The 23056-nt window shown below is 41.3% G+C and overlaps 1 protein-coding gene across 1 annotated transcript in view; it reads left to right on the forward strand.

Moving 5' to 3' along the window:
- The window catches only part of FSHR (follicle stimulating hormone receptor), a 134436-nt gene that overhangs the window by 78024 nt on the left and 33356 nt on the right, over positions 1-23056 (forward strand). Inside the window, exons 3-4 of the mRNA XM_036335533.1 lie at positions 15985-16059; positions 18483-18557. Of these exons, the coding sequence (XP_036191426.1) occupies positions 15985-16059; positions 18483-18557 (150 nt within the window). The remainder of the gene's footprint in view (positions 1-15984; positions 16060-18482; positions 18558-23056) is intronic.

The following is a 23056-nucleotide window of genomic DNA, read 5'->3' on the forward strand; positions in this document are numbered from 1 at the left end:
AGGGTCTCAGCTCTGCCCACCCTAATTACAGTTCTGTTTGCTCGTATAAGTTAGATTTTCTGCATGGCCGGCGGAGCTCTGTGACATGTCGCCCTGAGAAGCTGGACTAAGCAAAAAAGTGTGCTCTCCCTTTTCAGAAACAGCCAAGGCATGCTCACTGTAGTATGTAAACATTTTATACTGAGTGAATTCCATTTCTACCCATGCTCATCACAAATGAACCCCACCAAAATGCTCCAATATATATGCATGGGGGGGGGGGTGGCTCTCAAATGCACTGTATGAAAAAATTAGAGCTAAGCAGAAGGCACAGCTCAGTTTCATTTAATTAGAATTTCAGAGAAGCCTAAAGAAAAAAGTCGGTATCTCCTTAAATGTTCTGTTTCTGCACAAGTATAGCTATCTTGCATTGTCAGGTGGCTTGAATTTGAAATGATTCCAAAGGCACAGCCTTTAAACCCTGAATGTTTGGCTCAGGTAATATTATCACAGACAGACAATGAAAGAAACCATTGAGCTCATTTCTATTCTGAATTTTGTATCAGTGTCCACTTCTCCTTTAATCAGGCTGAGAGACTCTTCCCCCTATATCAATGCTTGAGCCCTGACATAATGTCATTGCACTCAGCACATCCCCTGAGTGTGCTCACTCCTTATTTTGATTCTTTCCTGTCTTATTTTCAAGTCTCTTTATTATCATTTTTCCTCAGCTCAACCATCCAACTTTGTTTGCTACTGTTCATTTACAAGGACCCTCCTGCTACCCAGATCTAACTCCTCATGGGCCCACATCCATGCTCTCCCCTTTGTTGCCTTCTAATTTCTACTCATACTAATCCCCATGCCTCTCTCCCTACACACATAAACATGTAACATGCATTTCCTCCCTCGGTATACATTTACTGGGCACCTACTGTTTACTAGACACTGGAGAGGCAACAGTGACCAAATCAGACAGAGATCCTCACCCTCGTGGATTTTAGATTCTTAATCTTTTGAAAAAGATCAAGTACCTTATAGAAAGAGTAAGATGGCAAGTTCTAAGTAGTGATGGGGAGAACAATGAGAGCAGGGCAAGGGATCAGGAGAGCCTCTTCCAAGAAGACTTGCTCCCTGGTCTGAGGGACAACGATCAACAACAATCTCAAATTCCACTTTGGACTACAAGCCACACTATCCCCATGCCCACCTCTGCAGCACTTCCCTGGGCCTATTCCTCAAATAAATCCAAATGCACTTGAATAGGAAACACAAAGTGAACAACAACTCTGTTTTCTAAGTAGCTCCCCGAACCACGGCGAATACTGTTTCACAGGGCACCGTGTCCTGGCACAGCAATGTCTGCCTTCCTGTAATAACCTAGCAACTCGCCCAGACTGTGGAGCCAGAAATACTGTCCCTGATGGAAATGGGTTTGGTTTTGTTTTTTGTAATTAAGATAGGAATTTTTATGACTATAAAAGCAATACATGCTTGCTGTAGGAAAAACAAACAATGCAGAAAGCTTTTTAAAAAATGATGGTTTTATATAATTCCACAATGAGATATCCGCTGCTAACATTTTGGTGAACAGCCTTTCACAATTCCTTTTCTGCTGATACACGGTTTTAAGAAATCAAAATGAGATTCTATTATGCATGCTCTTTGTTTTTATTGTTGACAGTATAACAAATGTCTCCCAATTCCCTCCTATACCCACCTCCGCCCAGCCCCTACCCACCCCCACTCCCAGGTCTTCACCACCTTATTGCTCTTTTGTATTCTAATTATTTCATATAACTACATGCTGACACGATGTTTTAGAGAATACTGATAGCTATTGAAGTGTTAAAAGACAAGGGCAAGGATCCCTAATTCAGGAAAATGATAAACATAGGGATCAGGTATTGTTTGGGGAAAAAGAAGGAGTCTGCAAGGAACATGTCTCCTCTAGTTCAAACTGAAAGCCTTGCAGAGTGCTGAAAATCACTGCGAGACACTTGTATGACATGACGAAGGTACACTCTTTGTTAGTCTTGGAAAGAAAATGAGAGAGTAGAGCATCACTTTCCTTTTTGTGTTCCTCTGAATCCTCCCAGGAGGCTGAGTCTGGGAAGCCCTGTGAGACAGGGGCCTCTCTGAAAGGTTCTGTGAATTTGTTATCTTTATTGTCAGAGGGTCTTGAATATTGTTAGAGGGAAATCAATGTAAAAGACATCCAGTCTCTGGAATCCAAGCCTGGCAACACAAGAAAAACGAGACATTGGGCTCCTTTAAAACTGACCAGGAAACAAGGGTGTAAAAAGCCCCTAGAGGCACCTGCAGTGGCTTTCTCTGAGATAAAGAACCTGCTGGCTGCAGCAACATGTACACTCCACTTGCTACACCACAATAACCTGGGGCAATGCCACTCTGGTCTATGCATGTGTTAAAACTTTGCTTTAGATTTACATTTAAGAAATACACACGGCCTTATGGAAATAAACTTGTGATCCGTCAGAAGACATTTGGCACTCAGCACCTACACATATAAGTAACATATAAACATGCCATAGTAAAACCTTTCCCATGAATGCTTGAAATGTCACCATTATGCTTTTTTAGTCTCCCTTTCTTCTTCTCTACTCTTCCAGAAGTTACATGTTCTACTTGCTTTATAGTTACCTTATCATTTTTCCAATCCATTAATTGAGAGTTTAATTATCTTGAATGCAAATTATTATATCAGCATTTTCCATGGATATTTTTTATAAATCTGTTCCTTTTCACAGTTTTCTATTTTATCTTATGATTCCTAAATCTTCCTTTATTACTTTGAGCATTTGAAAAATACTTATTTTTAAATCTTTTGTAGTCTTATTTTAACCCCCAGTCATTAAGGTATAAATATTCTCTCTGGTGTGGTATTTCCTTGTATGATTTGCAACATTTTCCCTCAGCCTATCTTAGGACCTATGAGATATGTTCAGTGAGAGTCCCATGCTCTGGGTATAGAAACATCCTAATAGACAGCTTCTCGTTTGCTGCTGTAGAGCGTTTTCATAGTCTCCAGTTTAGTGATGATCCTTCCATTAATTTCATGGCTTGAGGTTACTGTACCCAGTGATGGTGTGAATTCTCAACCAACATCATCATGTGTCACCAGCCCGGTGTTACTACCACTTGCAGGTGACTGTTCCCACCTGGGGCCTAGGCTGCTTCTTTGATGTTTCCCTAGTCACTAAGGGGAGTTTTGGAGCCCCCATCTCATTAATATGGAGCCTTTCCTGACTCCTGACTTTATGTGGGTGGTTCAGCTCTAGCTCCTCTCAGGCAAATACAGATCTGCAAGTTCGGAAGATCCAAGTAGTTTTAAAACTTCAAACCCTGCCATTAAGCTCATTAGAATTGTTCCTTGGTCCTCCGGCTTCAGTATATATTCATCATTCTGATCAGGTTAGGGATAGAGTAACTGTCATAGTTTCCAAACTGACTAAGTATTTTTTAAACGCTTGATCTATGTCATCCAGCATTGGTATGTATCTGAAGGTAGAGAGGCCAACATATCAGACTTCCATATCAGCCAGAACTCTCAACATCAATGTTTTATTGTCTATGATAGTATACCATCCTCTCCTGGCTCTCCGTTGAAAACAGGATGACAGACGGAGGTAACCAATTATGTAAATAGAAGATACACTTTAGATTACCTTCTACCTTGACAAACTGGGCTGCCGGAAGCTACTGAGCATCTCAAGGAAAAAGAAATGATAGAAAGGCAGTAAGGAGTTGCAGAAACAAGATGCTGAGGACACCAAAAGCAACTTTCCCCAAGTTTTAGCTCTAAAAATGTATAAATGTATATGCATATCTACAAATATGTATATTACTGATAAGTGGAAAGTTAAAACTAGATGGCAGCTGCTGATCTTGTACACACGGCTGTGCTCTAAAGGTGTCTCGATGGCCACAAAAACTCTGCTAGAGGAGAGAGATCTGAGAATGTTAGCCACAGGGGAGCAGGGCACCTTTCCTTAACTATTCAGGATCCTATTAGGGGTTGAGCAGTATTCCAAAGCCTGATCTCCCCAACTTTCAGGAGCTCCATCTCTCAGCCTCTCCCCTCTCATAACTGGCCTTCTCCCACTCAGTCACTAGGCAGAGAGTGCCTGGGGAAGGGGAGATTGGGAGCAGCAGTATCAGGCAGAAAGTTAATCACATGGATGTCAATCATTTGAGCCCTCCAGACTCCAGGTCTTGCCTCCTTAACACAAATGCTCCCAGGGAGCATGGCTTTGTGTTTGCTTTCCATGGTGTTGCATTGTGTCTGAGAGACACCTAAAGTTCAGCTGCTGGAACAATTACTTCATTTTCCTCTTTCTTGTGAGTGGGTGAAGAGCTGGAGCTCATTTTTAACCAGCCTGTTATTAAATCATGGTAGATCAAAGATGTGATTTAAGGGTCTCCAGAAAGATCCAAAGGCTCCAAAAGTACTTCTACTATCTGTTCCTGTGTATCCAATATTCATAACAACTCTTTTGTTAAAGCGTTGCTTCCTATTGACATGTAATCCCCACCCACCTCAATCAGATTTAACCAGTTGTCAGACACTCACACTGGTGTGAGTTTTCCTGTAAAGCTGAGATCAGTAGAGGGAGGGAAGGAAGTGGAAGCCACTGAAAGAAGCTAGGATGATGCAGGATCAGAGGCTAATTAAGCTCCCTATGATGCCTGGAGCTACACTCAACTCACCTAGCCCCCCTCCAGGCAAACTTGGTTAAGGACCATCCCATTGCATTTCCTCTCAAATACCTTCATTCATTACTCAAGCTGAAAATAGCTCCCTGAGTTTGACTCATCATTATCAACCCTTTCAGCTACTATTTATCCTCACTTTTAACTTGGTGATTTTTAGTCCTTAGTTTTGTAAAGTGTTTGGGGACTAGAGGAAAGAAAAACCAACCTCAACTGAACATCTGTCAGCCTCCATTCCCCAGTTCTTGCTGGCAGGTTATAAACTGTTGCCACTATAAGACACCTCTTTAGGTTATACAAGCAGCAAGCAATAAAAGACTCACTCTCAACTCCTGGGAGATATTTTCCAATAGTCTTCTCATTTCTTCATTGTCTTTGCACCTCCCTAGCTCTCTTGAAAGACTATGGGGCTTACTCTGTCACTGACCTTGTCTAATCATATTGATTGTCAGCGATTGCAGTCTAATTGGAAAAGCAAGTTGCTATGGTAATTCCTGTGTTTTATGGCTTACATTTAAAGATACAATAATCCTAAAAGGAGGGAAATTGCTTGTAGTTGGTGACATAGGAAAACATAATTAGATATACAAGTTGTGAAACTAATCTATTCAAATGAATTCTGAAATCTAAATCAGGATTTGATATAATAAATTGGTACCAGAATTTCTACCATTTGGTCAGAATGTTTTTCTTTTCCTCCAAATACTTACATTTTTAGAAAAAAAATAAAGAAAATGTATCATGAACAAGCAGGAAGGAGGTGACTACTCATAACCTAAAGTTAGACATAAGGATCCATAGCGTCAGGATGCTGTATTGTGTGCTTGGAAGAACATCAGCATGCAAGTTGACAGACCCAGGTTCTGCTTCTCTACCTTTCACTTGCTGTGTGACTTTAGGTAAATTACCATACCTTTCTGTGCATTATCATTTTCACTGATAACAGCTTTTGCTTCTTTCATTAATTTAGTCAGTCAACAGGAAGCCTTGAAAATCAGTCTCAATGGAAAAGACTAAAGAGCAATTTCTTATTAGAAACATCTTAAAGGCAGAAATTGTATTCTGTTGAATATGACTGAATAAGAGACCTGAAAAGTAATTTGAGATTTGGTACCAAAAATGCTAAGGCATTCATTTTTAATACCTCTTCCCTCCAACTCAATAAAATTTAAATGCATGGTGTGATGTAATGGATTTGTTCTATTGAGAATTCAACAGTGGCCACAGTTCCAGCCCTAAGGGGCTTAGGACTGGAAGGAAGCATAGCCAGCATGACTGTTAGTCCAACTATGATTAAATACACTGGTAAAGACACAAGGAGTGTGCTAGGGAAGCTCAGAGGGAGGCAAATGTCTTGATTCTAGAGGATTAGAGAATTCTCCTTGGAGAAAACTTTAAAGGTTGAGCCTTAGTATTGGAATGGGTTTCCTTCCTGCTCCACTACTCAGATGTGAGGGCAAAGCAAATGTTTACTTTAATCAATATAAGACAAAGGAGCCTAGCTGGTGTTGCTCAGTGGCTGAGCATCGCCCCATGCAGTAAGAGGTCACAGGTTCGATTCCTGATCAGGGCATATGCCAGGGTTGCTGGCTCGATCCTCAATAAGGGGCATACAGGAGACAGCCGATCAATATTGATGTTTCTCTCTCATTAGTGTTTCTATCTGTCTCTCCCTCTCCCTTCCACTCTCTCTAAAATCAATAAAAACATATTTACAGGACTTCAAGCCCTGCAGATGCCATGTGTCCATTCAGCACACAGTTATGGAGTGCCTGCTAGGTGCACGGATGACAAGTTAGAAATATAACAAATTCCTTAGCCCTAAGGAATTAAAAAATAACAACTATGGTACTAAAAAAACAATTTCTTTAACACTTACTAAGCTTCAGATACTTAAAATGTAATTATTTAACAAGGTAAATACTATTGTCCTCATTTCAGATATGGGGCTCAGAGAGGTTAAATAACTTTACCTATTTCACACAGCTTGTCGGGGTCTGCAAGGCTAGTTCTATTGTCTGGCTTAGAACACAGATAGCCCCTTTCCTGGAAGTCAGCTAGCTTTGACTATTGTTTCTACAACTCCAGCAGGGAGACCCATGTAACAGAACTTGTTTGGGTGAGTAAAAATTCACTCTTATCATCATAAATAAGGAACATTTTAAGCTAGACCAGCTCCGTTATTATTTTCTCACATAAATACAGTAAATACAGTTTCTTGTGCTTTTGTTAATTTATCTGTTACTTTATCTGAAGAGAGGAGAGGAGGCATGAGTAGGAAAGTAACTAGAAGATAGCTACTAAAATCCCTTCCTTCCTGTGCCGATACCAGGAAATTCTCTTTTCAGGGGCATCACAAAACAAGATAACTTTTCCTAAAAGATGTCTTCCTAACAGGATCTTCATGACCTGAAATTATTTTAGTAAAACACAAATGTGTATTTCACAATTAAATTGCACATATACCTAGGGGTACAGAAGAGCCCCACAAAGCTCCTTAATTGAGGAAGGAGATCTCGGTTCTCTTCTGCCCCATGCAGCCGACACCCCAGACCTCAACCGGAACAACTCCACCATTCATTGTTTTGCTTCTTTCTTTCTTTTAAAATATATTTTTATTGATATCAGAGAGGAAGGGAGAGGGAGAGAAGGATAGAAACATCAATGATGAGAGAGAATCATTGATCAACTGCCTCCTGCATGCCCCCCACTAGGGATTAAGGCTGTAACCCGGGCATGTGCCCTGACTGGGAATCAAACCAGTGACCTCCTGGTTCAAAGGTCGACACTCAACCACTGAGCCACACCAGCCGGGCTGTTTTGCTTCTTTCTAAGTGATTGGGGTGTTTTTTTTTTTTGGTTTTATTTATTTATTTATTTATTTATTTATTTCTTAAAGTATTACAAAGGGTATTCTAAGTGATTGTTTAAACAAAGGTTTCCAAGGCACAGAAAAGGCCTGGACATAAACTGAACTGGTTCCCAACATCTTGGGTGGCCTTGACCAGCTCAATCAAAGACTAATGTTGGCAGATAATCCAGTCTCCTCCTTACTTTCTAGAATTACTGCATTTTTCTCCAGGTAGTTGCAAAGTCTCATAAAATAGGAAGCTCTTTTTAAAAACCATCTTCCTTTTTCCTGACCTATAGTTCTCTTTGCTGTAAAAACAGGGACATTCTCAGGACCAATGTGAAGCAAAAAAGAGCATGGAGTCGGGCTTTGGATTACCATTTGGGGTGAGATAGGTAAATGTACTGCTCAGAAAGGGATTATGGAGTCAGTGAAAATAGGCCCCTGAATTTCTAAATTCAAAGAAATTCAGAAAACGTAGCAAAGAACAGAATGGATAACAGCTCTGCATGCAGGGTGCTTATCAGGGTGCTACACTCAAGCATTCCAAAGAGGAAAAGAAAACAATCAATGTGACTCAAATTCAGAAATGACCAAATGTGATTTCCTTGTTGTTCCCTCATTGCAGCCCATAAAGGGGGCACTTTTGTGCCGAGAATCAGAGTTAATGGGGTGGAAAATGAAGGAGCATAAAAGACAGAGTAATTATGTATTACAGAGTGAAAACAGAGGCTGGGAGGAGGATGAAAGCCAATGGGGGGGGGGGGGTCATGTTACAGGTGTGCCAAGGATAGCAAAAAGACAAAACAGATCCCAGAGAGATTATTAAGGAAGATTTTTGGGTGCTGTGGGGTGACAGAAGTGGACAGGAAAGCCCACAATAACTGCCATGTCTACACACATTTGGTGTTTCTTTGGTAAAGAAGCTTGGGATAGATGACAAGGAATAAATCAACACAGACTTACAGGGAGCTCAATGGAGCCCTCTTTAAGATGACAATAAAAACCTTAAGGAGAAAAATGATCCAGGCCAGGGGTAGTTTTTTACCATGTCCAGAGCTGAGGGAGAATGGCCCTTTCTGGATACCCTGCTGCTGCTCCTTCATGGGTCTGCCCACAGAGCTGCTCCTAAGGGAACAGGTGCAGTGCCTTAAGAAGGATGCTTCACAGAGCGCCTGCCTTCACCCCAGCTTGTTAGAAATGAAAGCTGGCTATCGTGGAGAACTGCCAACCATGTGGCTGGCTGTCTTTAAATAACAGAATCACAGAAATAATTAAAATCATGGAATTCTAGGGCTAGAAGGAACCCACAAGATTATCTGAATCAATAGTGTTGTTTTATAGATGAAGAACAAAGGCCCAGCAAAGGTAACTGATTTGACTCAAAGAGAGTTGAGACTAGACTACCTCTCCTGGCTCCAGTGATGTAATAAAAATAATAGTAAGCAGCATAACCTTTGCATAACACTGTGTGCTTTTGTTCCTCCTGCATGGCATGCATTATTCATATGGTCATCAATAGCCCCGCCAACTACAGAGGATGGAGTATACAATGTACTGAGAGATAGGGTCTTAGCAGTATCTCACAGAGGAAATGGGTCTCAGAGAGCTTCAGTGATTTGCTAAAGTGATGAAAGACTTACTCCTGCCACTTGGGAGTTCTTTTCTCCTCATGCATCTCTACATTGCTGCAGTGTAGAGAGTGGAAGGTTCAAATTCCTTAATATGAACACCTCCCAGGGTCTGTGTGCTAATGGATTTAGTAGTCCCCATGGTTAAAATGTTGTTCTTTCTAGCAGACCACACTGAAGCCAAGGAACCCAATCAATGTCTCTTCCCTTTCTTCTCTATTCACAGTGTCCACTCCCTTATGACCTTCCCAACCCTTTGTCTTCCATTACTCAGAACTCAATGAATGAATGTTTAAACAATTTCTGAGGTGCATACACAGAGTAATAAAGGAATTGTCTACCGTTTCTAACTTCTAACTTTAATACCATTCTACCTCCAGAAAATCTCTTTCCCTTTCCCTCCTGCTCTTTCTCCCTCCTTCACTTTTTATCCCTCTCTTTTAATTACATTTGCTTTCCCAAACAACAATCATACTCATGGCACCCAATTGTAGGTATTAGATACACTCCTGTATCCAGCCAGAGATAAACTCTTAGGCCATCACCTTCTACTCCACCCTTTTCTCCAGTAGCCACTCCATTTTCATTTTCTTGCATATTACATACATCACCTTGAATCTACTCCAAATTTTAATTAAATTATCAGAACACTTAATTGAAAGAAGATGACTCATGGCCCACTCAAACCTCTCCTGAGTCATCAGTTAAGAACTGCTTGTCTAACGGAAATTACAAAGAGCCATTATTATGATAATGATGGTAGGAAATAAAAAGACTTTTGCAAGAAATACTGAAAAAAGTGAGAGGATTTAGGATATATTCAATATTAAAGAGTAGTCAGATGACCCCAGGATTTAAAGCTTGGGTTGGGCCACTGAGCCAAGAGGGATGACAGATGGAGCTGTTGGCTGCATCTGTGATTAGGGAGGGGAGGAATTGGAAGAGGAAAATAAACCTGCCCGGCCTAGCTGTCCATGAAGGGTTTGCAGAACATGTAGTAGAATATGACTTTGGCAGCTACAGACCTGGTCTAACAAGGAAACTAGTTCCAACGACATGTGAGGCATCAACAAAAGGTACTAACAGGACAAGCTTGAGTGATACTAAAACAGAGCTTGAGAAATGCTGACATCTAGAGTGATTTGAGAGGGAAAAGCCTATCTAATAAAAAGGGAATATGCAAATTGGCTGTCACACTGTCACAAAGATAGTGGCGTCCAGTTCCCTCAGCCCCGCCAGAGTCCCACAGTCCTTTCAGCCCAGCAGGGGTTGGGGGGAGGGCGGCAGGTGAACGGTGCGGCTGGACCCACCCCCAGCCCCCCAGATATCCATGGTGGGCCTGAGGCACAGGCAAGCCTCAGATGGCAGCTGCCCAGCCACCCAGGGCCGCCCAAGGCTCAGGTAACCAGGGCCGGCCGAGGCTTGCACTGCCGGCAGTGGCAGCAGCAGAGGTGTGATGGGGACATCACCTTCCCCTGATCTCCTGGTCGCCTCCCACCCCTGAGAGCTCCTGTACTATGAGAGGAGGCAGGCTGGGCTGAGGGACCCCACCCCTCTAGTGTATGAATATTCATGCACCGGGCCTCTAGTATGGTATATGGGTGTTTTGTGAATTCAAGGACCTCATCTGGGACCTAGATAAGTAGAGCTAAAGGCATCCAGACATCATCAGTACAGCAGACCAAATATACATGTGTCCATTGCATGCTGTATTAAATGTAAAATCCACTGGGACAAAAGCCTATCTCACAGACAAGCTAACCTTGCCACCTTTTTCCAGACTTGGGCATGTTGCCTAGAGAAAAGAGGGTAAATAAATACCGAAGACAAACTTCATCTTTGCAGTTTTGTGGGTGCCATTATCAGGACTCAAAGACTACTTTTCCTTCAACTATCCATCCATCCACTAAACATTTGTTGAGTACCTCTTACATGCCAACTTACCGCTAGATGCTGGAGATACAAAGACAGACAGATAAGATACCATCCAGAAACACAAAGCAGGTTGGGGAGTTAAACAATGCCACTACCACCACTCCTGAAAAGCAATGACAACATAATGTGTGAATTGCTTTAACTGAGAAATTAAAGAACTCTTGTGAAAATGGGTAGGAAAACTTTAATGATGAGAGAGTAAAGGAAAGCTTTTCAAAGAGGATTTGGGGTTCTTAAAATCAAGTACTTCATTCCTCTTAAGTTGATTTGCACTCTTCTATCATTCTTTTCACATCTTCTCCTATGTCTGTGTTTGGGAGAAAGATCTGGTGGGTGTTATTAACCTTTGTTCTAAAGAGCCTTGCAGTCCAAAGTGTGATCTCAATAGTAGCATGATCCCTTTACCTGAGGTACTGGAAATGCAGAACCTCAGACCCCACTCAAGATCTTCCCCCGGGAATCTGAATTTTAACAAGATCCCCAGGTGATTCACATGTGCACGAACAACTGAAAAGCACTGTCATAGAAGATGAAAGCCTCATCTCAGGAAATAAACTTCCCACAGTCAGGCCCCCTCGCCCAAGAAGGGCAGCATTCAGTGTCTACCTTGGACAGTTCCAAAACCTTTTGATCTCATGATCTCTATATACACTTTTCACTTATTAAGGACAGCAAAGAGATTTACTTATATGAGTTATAGCTACTGACTTTTACAATACTAAAAATTAAATTTGGAAAATTATTTGTTAGTTCATTTAAAAACAACAATAAATTCCTACATGTTGATATAAATAATAGTTTTCAGGCAAAATAACCACCTTTTCAAAATGTATTAGTAAGAAGAGCACCATGGTTTTACATATTTGCAAATATTTTAAACATCTGGCTTAACAGAAGACAGATGCATTCTCATATCTGCTTCTGTGTTATAGCTGTTGCCATATGACACATCAAGTAGGGTCCCATAATATGCCCACAGAATGAGAGTGAAAATTTTTATTTTAGTATTATTATTAAAAAATTGTTTTACCATACAGACCACTGGGCCGCTTTGAGATCTATCCCAACCCTAGAGCTCTCCTCTCTCATGGACCTTTACCTCTAACTTTTAGGAAACACCATCACAATTCGAATTGTGCCAATTGTAATGATTTGTCACAACTGCAAAGAATATTCTTAACAGAATCATTTGAGACAAAGAATGATTTCTTAATTAGGTAAGTTCTTTAGATGGAAAGATTTCACATCCTCCCTTCAAAGACCAGTTGAGTGATCCCCACAATTGTGTTATCTTAGCCAAGCCAGATCACCTGTTAATCTACCTGGAGATGGTATTGGCTGCACTAACTCTAATATGCACAGGTGCACTGAAAATGAAGGGAAGCTATACATTAAAAAAATATATTGTTAATTAACTAACTAAATGTAAGGTGTTACTACATATTTTCTACATCTCTTCCTACACATTTGCAATGTTGTGACTCTGGTTGAAACTTTCTTACTTATGAAAAAATTAACCTAACTCATACCTGCTCTATTTACTCCTGTCTCCAGGTTCTATCTCCAGGTTCCTCTTTCTTCTATTTAGTCTCATTATCTTGTACTCCAGGAACCTTGTTTATTTAATTTATTGTCTTAGCAGACAGGGAAAAATTGTCCCTTGTCCTGAAGCAAGTTTTAAGACAGAAATCATAGATCTAAAAGGACCTTTTGGCCATCTCGTCCAGCAGGTCTCAATCCTTCATGCGCGGTAGACTCACCATTGCTTGGAGAATTAAAGGGAGAAAAAAACAACACCAGAGTCAAACCCAGACCAAACAAATCCAACTCTCTGGTGTGGACCCAGGCGCTGGAACTTGTAAAGGTCCATCAGAAGATTCTAAAGCGCAGCCAGGGCTGAGAAACTCCGATCTAGTCCAACTCTTCACTTTCCAGATGTGGGATGGGGGGAAAGACAGCCAAGTTGGGAAGGAAGCTAGCATAGAATCACCAAAATAGAACTAGAATTTGAACACCACATTCTGGCCAGACAATATGACCAAGATTCTCCCATTGTTCTCTTAATTCAGTCCTCAAAATGAAACAAACAAAACTGGAGTTTTAGTCTTCTTCCTTATTAAGAAGGCATTTTTCAAATAACGTTAAAGTATATTTTATATACAATAAAATATATGTACCCATTTTAAGTTTAAAGTTCAATAAGTTAGACACATATATACACACACACCCATGTTAGTACCTCCTCAACCTTAACATAGAATATTTTCATCACCCCAGAAAGTTCCTGTGCCTCTGCCCTGTCAGCAACCTCTATTGAGGCCTCAGGCAACAATTACCCTGGTTTCCCTGACTGCAGATTGGTTTTTCCTGTTTTAGAACCACATAGAAATGGAATCATACAGTATGCATTCTTTTATGTCTGCATTCTTTCACTCAGCATAATTTTTTAAAGATTCAATGGTGTTGTATCAGCAATTTGTTCCTTTTATCGATGAGCAGCATTCCATCACATGAATATTCCATAGTTTATCCAACTGGGTTGCTTCCGGTTTGGGGCTATTACAAATAAAGCTGCTATGGGCATTTGTGTACAAGTCTTTGAAAGTGCATAAATTTTTATTTCTCTTGAGTAAAGATATAGGAGTGGAAATATTAGGCCCAACGAGGCCCAGGAGGCAAGGTACATACAAGAAAACGGTTCTGCATCCAGGCAGGGCTCTTTATTAACATAGAGATCAAAATGCTGACTTCATGGGCATGTTCAAAGGATGGGAGAGAAAGCATGTAGAATGTTGGTAAATAGAAGACACTTAATAAATGATAATAGAAATAACTAGAAACAGAACTGGTTGGACTGTTCTCAGTGAGGTACTTTCCCACTATAGCACACTGTTCACCTCCCCCCAGTGCTCATCCAGCCAAAGGCTCCTCCAACCCCACCCAACCCCTATACCCCCTCCTATCCTTCAAGGTGAGGCCATAAAATGTGAACTGCCTTCTGAATTAATCTAGAAGTGTTTCTTGGCTTGTTTGTTCTATTAATTTTTAGTTATCTTTTAAGGAGAAATGCCTACCTTTGGGCCATTATTAGACTGAGATATGACCACAAGCGGTGACCAACCTATTGATAACTGTAAGTGAACCTGAAAATAGCTTTCAGAAAATATGACTTTATTTGCATTTAAACTCCCTCTGTTGTCTAGTTCTTTCCCCCATGCCTTATGTTCTTCCTGTGCAAATCTTCTACTCCTCCTAAAAGTGCCCTTTTATCTGCAGGACAGAGGAGCAAGATAAATGGCCAATGTCCGACATGTTCTATTAAACACACACACACACACACACACACACACACACCTTATCTATGTTCAACTGTAAAAGCTGTGAAGACTTAAATTTACCAAATGAATCATAAAAGATGCTATCCTAGAATAAGCACTTTTCTCTCGTAAAATGTCTCCTCTCTCATGGGGCCTTGTGAGAAATGACCCTATCTTCACTGAGGTGACAAGCCCCAGATGTCACCAGCCCCCCCTCACTGAGGTGGCTGCTGTTCACAGTTATACTTCCCCTCTCCCACAAGGTGGTCTCCTGTCCTGCCCTCCATGCTGATCCCTTGATCAAGGGGCCTTTTTGATCTCTTCAGATAAACAGGCCAGCAAACAGGCCTTTTCCTCAGCCAATTTGAATGCATGCTGCCTTGAGATTCCAGAGACAATCAGCTTTGGCTTTGGAACTGCATGCGGGTCTTCCTTGGGAGGCCTAATAGCATGTTTCATCTGTGAGCCACTTTATAAAAATTAACTGATTAAGCCACTCTCTCTCTTCACAAACTCTAGGCTTTTGCACAGTGGACTACATTCTCCACTGCCCTCAAATTACTCCAGGAGGAAAGAAACTGGGGTTAAATGATCTTTGAGGGGTATTTTATGCCAAGATAACATTAATGCCAAAGACCTTGAAACAGCAACCCCCACTTGGGTAATGACTTGACCAGGGAAGGATTTAAGTCCATGCATGAAATTTGTGCACAGGGGGTGGGGGAGGGGCTGTTCCTCTCCAATCTGGGACCCCTCAGGGGATGTCTGACTCCCGGTTTAGGACATCCTAAACTGGCAGTAGGACATCCCTCTCACAACCTGGGACCACTGGCTCCTAACTGCTCACCTACCTGCCTGCCTGATTGTCCCTAACCACTCTGCATGCTGACCTGCTCACCCCCAACTGCCCCCCCTGCTGGCCTGATCACCCCCAACTGTCCCCCCTGCCGGCCTGATTTCCCCTAACAGCCTCTGCCTCGGCCACGCCACCATGGCTTTGTCCAGAAGGACGTCCAGAAGGTCTCCCAGTCTAATTAGCATATTACCCTTTTATTAATACAGATTTTATTGGGATACAGTCATGCTCATTTACGTGTTAGCTATTACTATTTTTGCCCTAAATTATCAGTTGAGCAGTTGCAACTGAGACCAAATGGTCTGCTGAACCAAAAAATATTTACTCCCTGGCCCTATAGAAAAAGTTAACCCACCCCCAGTGGAGGTAACTTAAACTTTGTTCTCATCCTACACATTCCCTAAATATCTTTAAGCAAGGCTCTTTCCCTCTGCAGACTCAGTCACTACATCTATTGATTGAAAAGCCTGTAAAGTGAGGCATCGCCTTGGGTTTGTTCTCCCATTGTTCTGCAAGTATTAGCATCTAATATTTTCGTTCTATTACAGCTGACTTCATGGAGGGCAGAAAAGTGTTCTGTGAGTCTCATGAATCATCCTAACTGCCAGCCTCTATGCTAAGTCCTGAGTCCATTTATGGAGTATAACTTAACTGACTTAAATTATACATCTTTCTTCACAGAGAGATCTCACAGAATGATGTCTTGGAAGTAATAGAGGCGAATGTGTTCTCCAATCTGCCCAAATTACATGAAATGTAAGCAAGAACCTATGGGGTTTGCTCATGACTATTCTTGACCATCACCTGAAAGTCTGCTTCTATTCCCGGCTCTGCTCTGTCCTCATATCCCTACAATTTCATTTTAAGATGAAAGTCAGCCCAAAGGGCACTCTGCCTGTGTCCAGGCACCAATCCAGAACCTAATCATACCCCATTTCCCCTACTCCCAGAGTTGTTTGCATAGTAAACCCAAAAACTTGGCTCTGAGACTGCCAGCAAGTATCTCCACCTCATCCTCTCATTCAAAGTTATTCCACAGTCAAAAGCCAGTAGTTGAAGATGAGTAGTCCTAGTCTGAATACTTGCCTATGTCATATAATCACAAAAAAAACTTTGGCCAAGATACAAAATCATTCTGAGCCTTAGTTTTCTTATCTATAAAATGGGAACAATATAATTGCACGCCTCATAATATCACTGTGACAAGTGTATGATATGATAAATGTAAATTAGATCTAACACATCAACTGGCATGAGTGTGTCAATGATTATTGTTTCCCCTACTCTTCCATTCAAATTTCCTTTCTCTTGTTGACATTCTAGGTTACAATATGTCAGTAGTCACACAGATCCACTTCCGTTTCATATAATGACCATAAATTACTTCATAGAATCATAGGCTAGCAGACACTTTAGAAATGGTCTAGTCCAGAATTTTCCAAAGTAGATTGCATATCATTAAACACTCAGGAATTTTTTGTGTTTAAAAAAGAATGGGAGATTATATGGTCAAATAAGACTAGGAAACATTGGGAAAATCAATCTAGATTCACTTCCTATAGGAAAACTTCTCAAACCTGTAATATGAGGATAGACACTTGGAATCTCCAAGAAAGATATTATATTAAAAGGCTCTCAACTAATGTCTCTGCAAAGGTTTCTTCTATGGCGTATACATTAACATCTCACAAAATTTTCATGAAAGACAGTTAAGAGAGCCAATGAATCACTCTTCCAATTTTACAGATGAGTGATGAAAGGCATAGAGAAGTTATGAGGCTTGGCTAGAGTCACCCAGCAAAATCCACAGCAGGATAAGAGCTTGAACATAAGTCTCTCGGCTCTTGTATCTTTTTAAAAAGTATTAAGTATTTGCCAAGTATCAGTAGGGAATAAACATATACGTACATATATGGTCTCTAATGACCAGCATGTAATACACACACACATACACACACACTTTGTTTAGGAAAGACAGACACTCAGTCTGTCCATTTTGGCAGACTCTCCCTCCCTTTTCCTTCCTACCACCCACTCGGCCCCCCACCCTCCTTCTCCTTCATTGTCATCAATCCTCTGCAACTGCTGCCTTCCCTTCCTCTTCCCATTGCCCTCCTGCTCCATCCTTTCTCCTCTCTCTGCTTGGCCTCTCCTTCCCCTAGTGGGAAAAAAAAGACATGATCAGAGTCTCAGAACCCACAGGAAATATCAGAGAAATGAACCACACAGCACTCAGCCCTCTAAACAGGGTCAAGCAGACATCCCCCTATGCAATGGGTAGTAGAGCTAATAGGACAGTTCTTTCCTGCATGGAGAGGTGCTCACCCCCATGTAGCACTGACTGTACTTAAAATGATCAATTACCTGGTACTTGGATCTGGTAGCTACATGTTACTACAACATAAAAGCTAATGAAACAGGGAGGAAGTAATTAACACAGAGCATCTCTGCAAATATACATTGATCCAGCAAGATGAGGAAATGGCAACTTCTCTGTTGGAATACAAATGCAAACATGCTCACCTCCAAACTATTGATCAGGACATGGCACGGGCCAACCTGGAGAAGTCACCACCTCCCACCAGGCTCAAGGGAGCAGCCTCAGTCTATAGCAGGAAGAGAATCACTGGCATATCTGCAGCTACTGTCTGCTCAGATTTCAGGGTTAAAACCAGAGATGCCCACTGTTTGCCCCCAATCTTTGTCTTCCTTTGCCTCTTCACTCTTTTGTTCTCCACCCCATTTTGTTGTTTTCCATCGCCTTATCTTTTGTCTGCTGACCATACAAATGCTCCATTCCCCATATTGGTCTCATCCCTATCTTCTTAGCATCCTCACACCCTGGGAGATCCTTACTAGTAAAAGACTCAGCTGTGCTCAGGGTGAAAATAACCCACCCACCAGGGCTTTGTTTGCCTCTGATGGACATACCAGGAGGACTTTGGTGATGAGAGTTAAACAGGACAGAGTTAATATTTAGTTTGTGTGGGTTAGCATAGTAAAAGGCACTGCATGTGTGCTCAATTTTTATTGAAACAATAAATGGATAAATGAATGGATGGATGGATGGATGGATGGATGGATGGATGGGTGGATGGATGACTTTGATATATTCTTCATAATGTGAAAAATACAACAATGTTCCTTACTGTTGAGATTATGTTCATGTTCTTTTACAGAAGAATTGAAAAGGCCAACAACCTGCTGTACATTGACCCTGATGCCTTCCAGAACCTGCCCAACCTCCGATATTTGTAAGAACTCCTGAATTCTGGTGCCCCCTCTATGATCAAAGTGTGTATAATACTCTTTTAAGCAAAATGTCCACTTGCTACTCTGGGAAGCAGTTGCTTTTTATCAAAGATGTGAGGCAGAAGTGGAGATGGAGAGACACTTGCTGGTGAACTTTAGTTGAGTTTAATGAGTGAATTTCACTAATATAATTGCATTTTGTTTTCATTTACTAAAACAGACATCACAAGGAATGCCATTTGCATTAATGGGCTGTCACACAGACCTCTTGTCGAACTCAGTCTTAATTTAGTGTTAATGCGATGCAGCCAAAATTTCTGCTGGCATTTACCTTGCAACCTTGACCTCAAAGGCATCATCTCCTCTGTTCTGAATTTTTTCTTTGACAGATTACAGTGTTTGATTTTGTAAGTTTTGGTTAATAATAGACATGGCATTGATCAGCAGAGATTCCTGGTGTTTGAGCTCCATCCCTCAGGCTTGCCCCCATCAGCAAAAATACTGCTTCTTCTACTTAAATAGCTTTTAAATTAGCCAAGGGCTTGACAGACCCCTGGATGCTATGACATGGGCCCACAAAATAACAGACAAGAATGTGGGCCACGGAGCAAATTTTTCTAGGCCCGTTATTTTTCTCAAACAAGCTTGTTTCCTTGTTGAGAGAACAGAAATAATAAATCTGTTACTTATTAAATAATCATGATGCATAACCAAATACCCTATAAGAAAGAGTTTTAAAGCAACAACTATTTATCCTCTCTCAGCTGTGAGTTGATCAGAGGAATGGTGCTGCTGACAGGACTCTCATTTTCCCGACTTCAGCTTAGCTCACTCATGCATCTGCAGGTCAGCGGGAGGCTGGCTGATCTGGATGGTCTCAGTTGAAATGACAGCTCTCCTCCGAGTGGTGCTCATTTCCAGCAGGCTAGCACAGGCTTGTCCTCATGGCAGCCTAGGATTCCGGGAGAGAGAGCTGAAGCTTTCAAGCCTCTTGAGATTTAACCCCTGAACTAGTACACCATCTCTTCTGGTGAATTTTATGAGCCAAAGCAATTCGAGACCAGCCCAGGTTCAAGAGGGGCAGAAACAGACTCTTCTTCTTGATGGGAAAAGCTGAAGTCACAACACCAGGTATGTGAACACAGGGAATGACAGAATTGAGGCCATGCTGGCAATCAATTTAAAGCACATACAAAGATTTGCACAGTATCTGTCACATAGTAAATGCTAATACATATTAGCTACTATTGATGTTGTCTCTGTCCCTAAATTTTGATCTATAAGAACTGGAGTTAGTCGGTATACTAAGGAACACTAGGCCATTATGTGCCATAGTGAATGGAGACTGACTGAAGGAATAAACAATTTCACAGAAGAGAGTTCATATGACCTGGATCTGAGAAAAAAAAAACAAGGTCATCCACTTATGAGTTGTCAGTTGGAGGACTTGCTTGGTTGGCACAAAACCTGTGCAGCTGCACAGGGCCCTGTGCTCAAAAGGATCCCACACTCTGAGAACCTCAGACTAGGATTAGTTCTCTGCTGCTTTGTCTTAAAAGAAACATTTGTGAACAAGGGGGCCTGCATTTTCATGTTGCACTGAACCCCATCAATTATGTAGGCAGTCCTGCTCAGAGTTAGGGTTATGGTCACTTCTAGTTTCAGAGTTTGGAGTCTTGGCTCCCTAAATGGACTTTGCTATACTCTCTGCAGAGGCTAGCCTAGATCAGGCACAGAAGTGGAGGAAATGTGGATTAACAAATAAGGTATGGGTCTTAGACTCAGAAAATCTAGGGCTTAATCCTGACCATACCACTTACTCTTGGGCCAGTCACTGCACTTCTGGGATGTACATGGCTCTCATGAGCCTCAAGTGAGATTTATATATGAAAACGTCTTTTACAAAATATTGTATACTAAAAAGTTCTCAAAAGACATTTTAAAATATACGATTATTTGTAGAATGATTATTTCTGATCAACCGAAGTCTACAAGTCTATCCTCAGGGAAATTCCTATAAGTGTTGAATAGTTAAGTATTGAAAAGCTAAGACCTTTAGCTTTTACCTAGAGTGTTTGGAATGAGTTCAAAATGAGAACTTTGGGACATGCCTAAGCAGTATAGAAAATAAAATACATATACTCAGAAGGACTAGATTCCAGATACTTATTAGCTAGACTGCCTATTACCTTTTCTAAGACTTTGTTTCCTTATCTGTAAATTGGGTGGTTGTGAAAACCAAATAAGACTATGCCGGCAAAAACATTTTGCAAAATTGTTTTTCAGTATACAAACTGTAAAGAACTATACAAATATAAATTAGTACCTGCTACCCAGTTTCTTTCATTTCATTTTCCCTCCTCCTTTACTTCCCAACTACTATCCCTCTCTCCTTCTCTCTTTTCTCCTAGAAAAGTCTGATTGAAATCTGGGAGGCGCAGACCCTTCAATAACAGCAAGAGTACCCTAGGACATGCAAAGGGGCACCCCAGTTTACATACTATCACATATGGCTAGTGAAAAGCACTGCTACAGAGGATAAACCCAAGAAGAAAACCACCCCCTCACACACATATTCCATGGCCCATGATAATAACAGCATGAATAACAGTGAAAATGGTAGACTGGGAGCAGATGAATAAAGAGATGAAGAATCATTGCAGCCTTGGCCAGGTGGCTCAGTTTGTTGGAGTGTCTTCCCATCCACCAAAAGGCTGTGGGTTCAGTTCCTGGTCAGGGCACATACCTAGTTGCAGGTTCAATCCCTGATCAGGGTGTCTATAGGAAGCAACTGATCTCTCTCTCTCTCTCTCTCTCTCTCTCTCTCTCTCTCTCTCTCTCTCTCTCCCTCCCTCCCTCCCTCTTTCTAAACCAATAAAAACATATTCTTAGGTGAGGAATTCATAAAAATTAAAGAAGAATCATTGCAAAATAACATTTTCAAAAAACAATCATTGATGCAGAATTTGACCCCAATATTGTCCCCCACTTATGACCAGCACCATTCATTCTTATTAACAAGGACCCTTGGCCTTTTCTCTAGGGGCTTGAGTCTGGGGAGGAGCTAGGAAGAATGTGGGCATAGAAGAAGAGGAAACTTTGGCAGAACTCAGAGGACAAAGGTGTGACTTTGACTCTGGAAGAGGCTGAAATCTGTGTCATCTGTCATCGCGTCCAGCCTCTCCTTGGTGTCCTTTTCTCACATGGAGGTGTTGAGTAGTCCCCATTCCCATCTGGCTCCCTATCACATTCAGACAAAGCTGGAGGTGACCGACTCCAGCTCCATCCTTTCCTGAGAGGAGAATATTGTTCACAGAGCATTTAAAGTGTGCTTTCTAACTGGGAAGAGAAAAGAGTTAGTAAGCAGCTTGGAGTTCTGTCATTGTCAAAGGATCTTCCATGACTGCTCCAAAAAAAATCCTTACATAATTCTACAGTGTCCAAAAGTCTGTCACATCCACTGCCACGCAAATATGCATCAGGAAGGTGAGACAAAGGGTTGTTCATCTTAAGTCTTTTTCACTTATTTCCCAAGATGGGCCTCTCCCACCTGCACACTCCTCCCCAGGATGTGGCATCCGGTGACCCTAAGAATCCAAAGACATTAGCAATATATCTATTCAAGATTCAGAAATATTTTCCCAACTGCAACGAGGAATCACCTAAATTCATGGTTGGTCCTCTACTCTGAAAGCTTATATCATGGAAACAAAGCCCAGGTAAGCTTCCTTCCACACTTAGTGTCTGAGCAGAAGTCATAAATAACTTTACCATCCAGCAACCAGGCAGAGGTAGACAACAACGATTTCAGATATTCTTTTGGATGATGCAGTACATGCTAAAAGAAAAGAAAACACACACACACACACACACAACACACACACACAAAATGGATGAAGAAATCAGAGGGACCAGTAGAACTGAGGAGTTGTTTATTTCCTTAAGCCAGGATAAATGCCTATCATTACAGCCACCAAAGCAGGAAATTAGAAGGCGTAGGGGTGAGTTGTCATTTGACTTGAGCATCCTAATTGCTGCACACACTCACTGAGAAATGTTTTTCTTCCATTTGATGTTGATCATTTTATGGCACAGTATTCAAGACAACCAGAAATCAGTATTCTTCATTACTGCCTTCATACTTCACTGAGGAACCCAAAGTGGTTAGGGAAAACACTCATAAATAAAGAAATGTACTTTGACTAAAGAAATATATATCAAGGAATTCACCTGGACGAATTTTTTTTACATCAATATTGTACTTGCAGGCAATGTTTCTCTCTTTATCACTCCACCTTCCTGAAGCTGACCTTTTGTGTATGAAAGATTACCTATTGATCTATAAATAAGGTTCATACAATATTCTCTTGCCTTTGCATCCTGTCAATGTAATTCTCAGGCAGCTGGATGTTGCTTTTTGCTACTCAATAAACCATAATCCCATCTTAGCAAACCCTTCACACACACTGGTAGGCCCCATCTAACTGATGATCACCTTCCA

The sequence above is a fragment of the Myotis myotis genome, unplaced genomic scaffold (assembly GCF_014108235.1).
Source record: "Myotis myotis isolate mMyoMyo1 unplaced genomic scaffold, mMyoMyo1.p scaffold_m19_p_14, whole genome shotgun sequence".
Lineage (NCBI taxonomy): Eukaryota > Metazoa > Chordata > Mammalia > Chiroptera > Vespertilionidae > Myotis > Myotis myotis.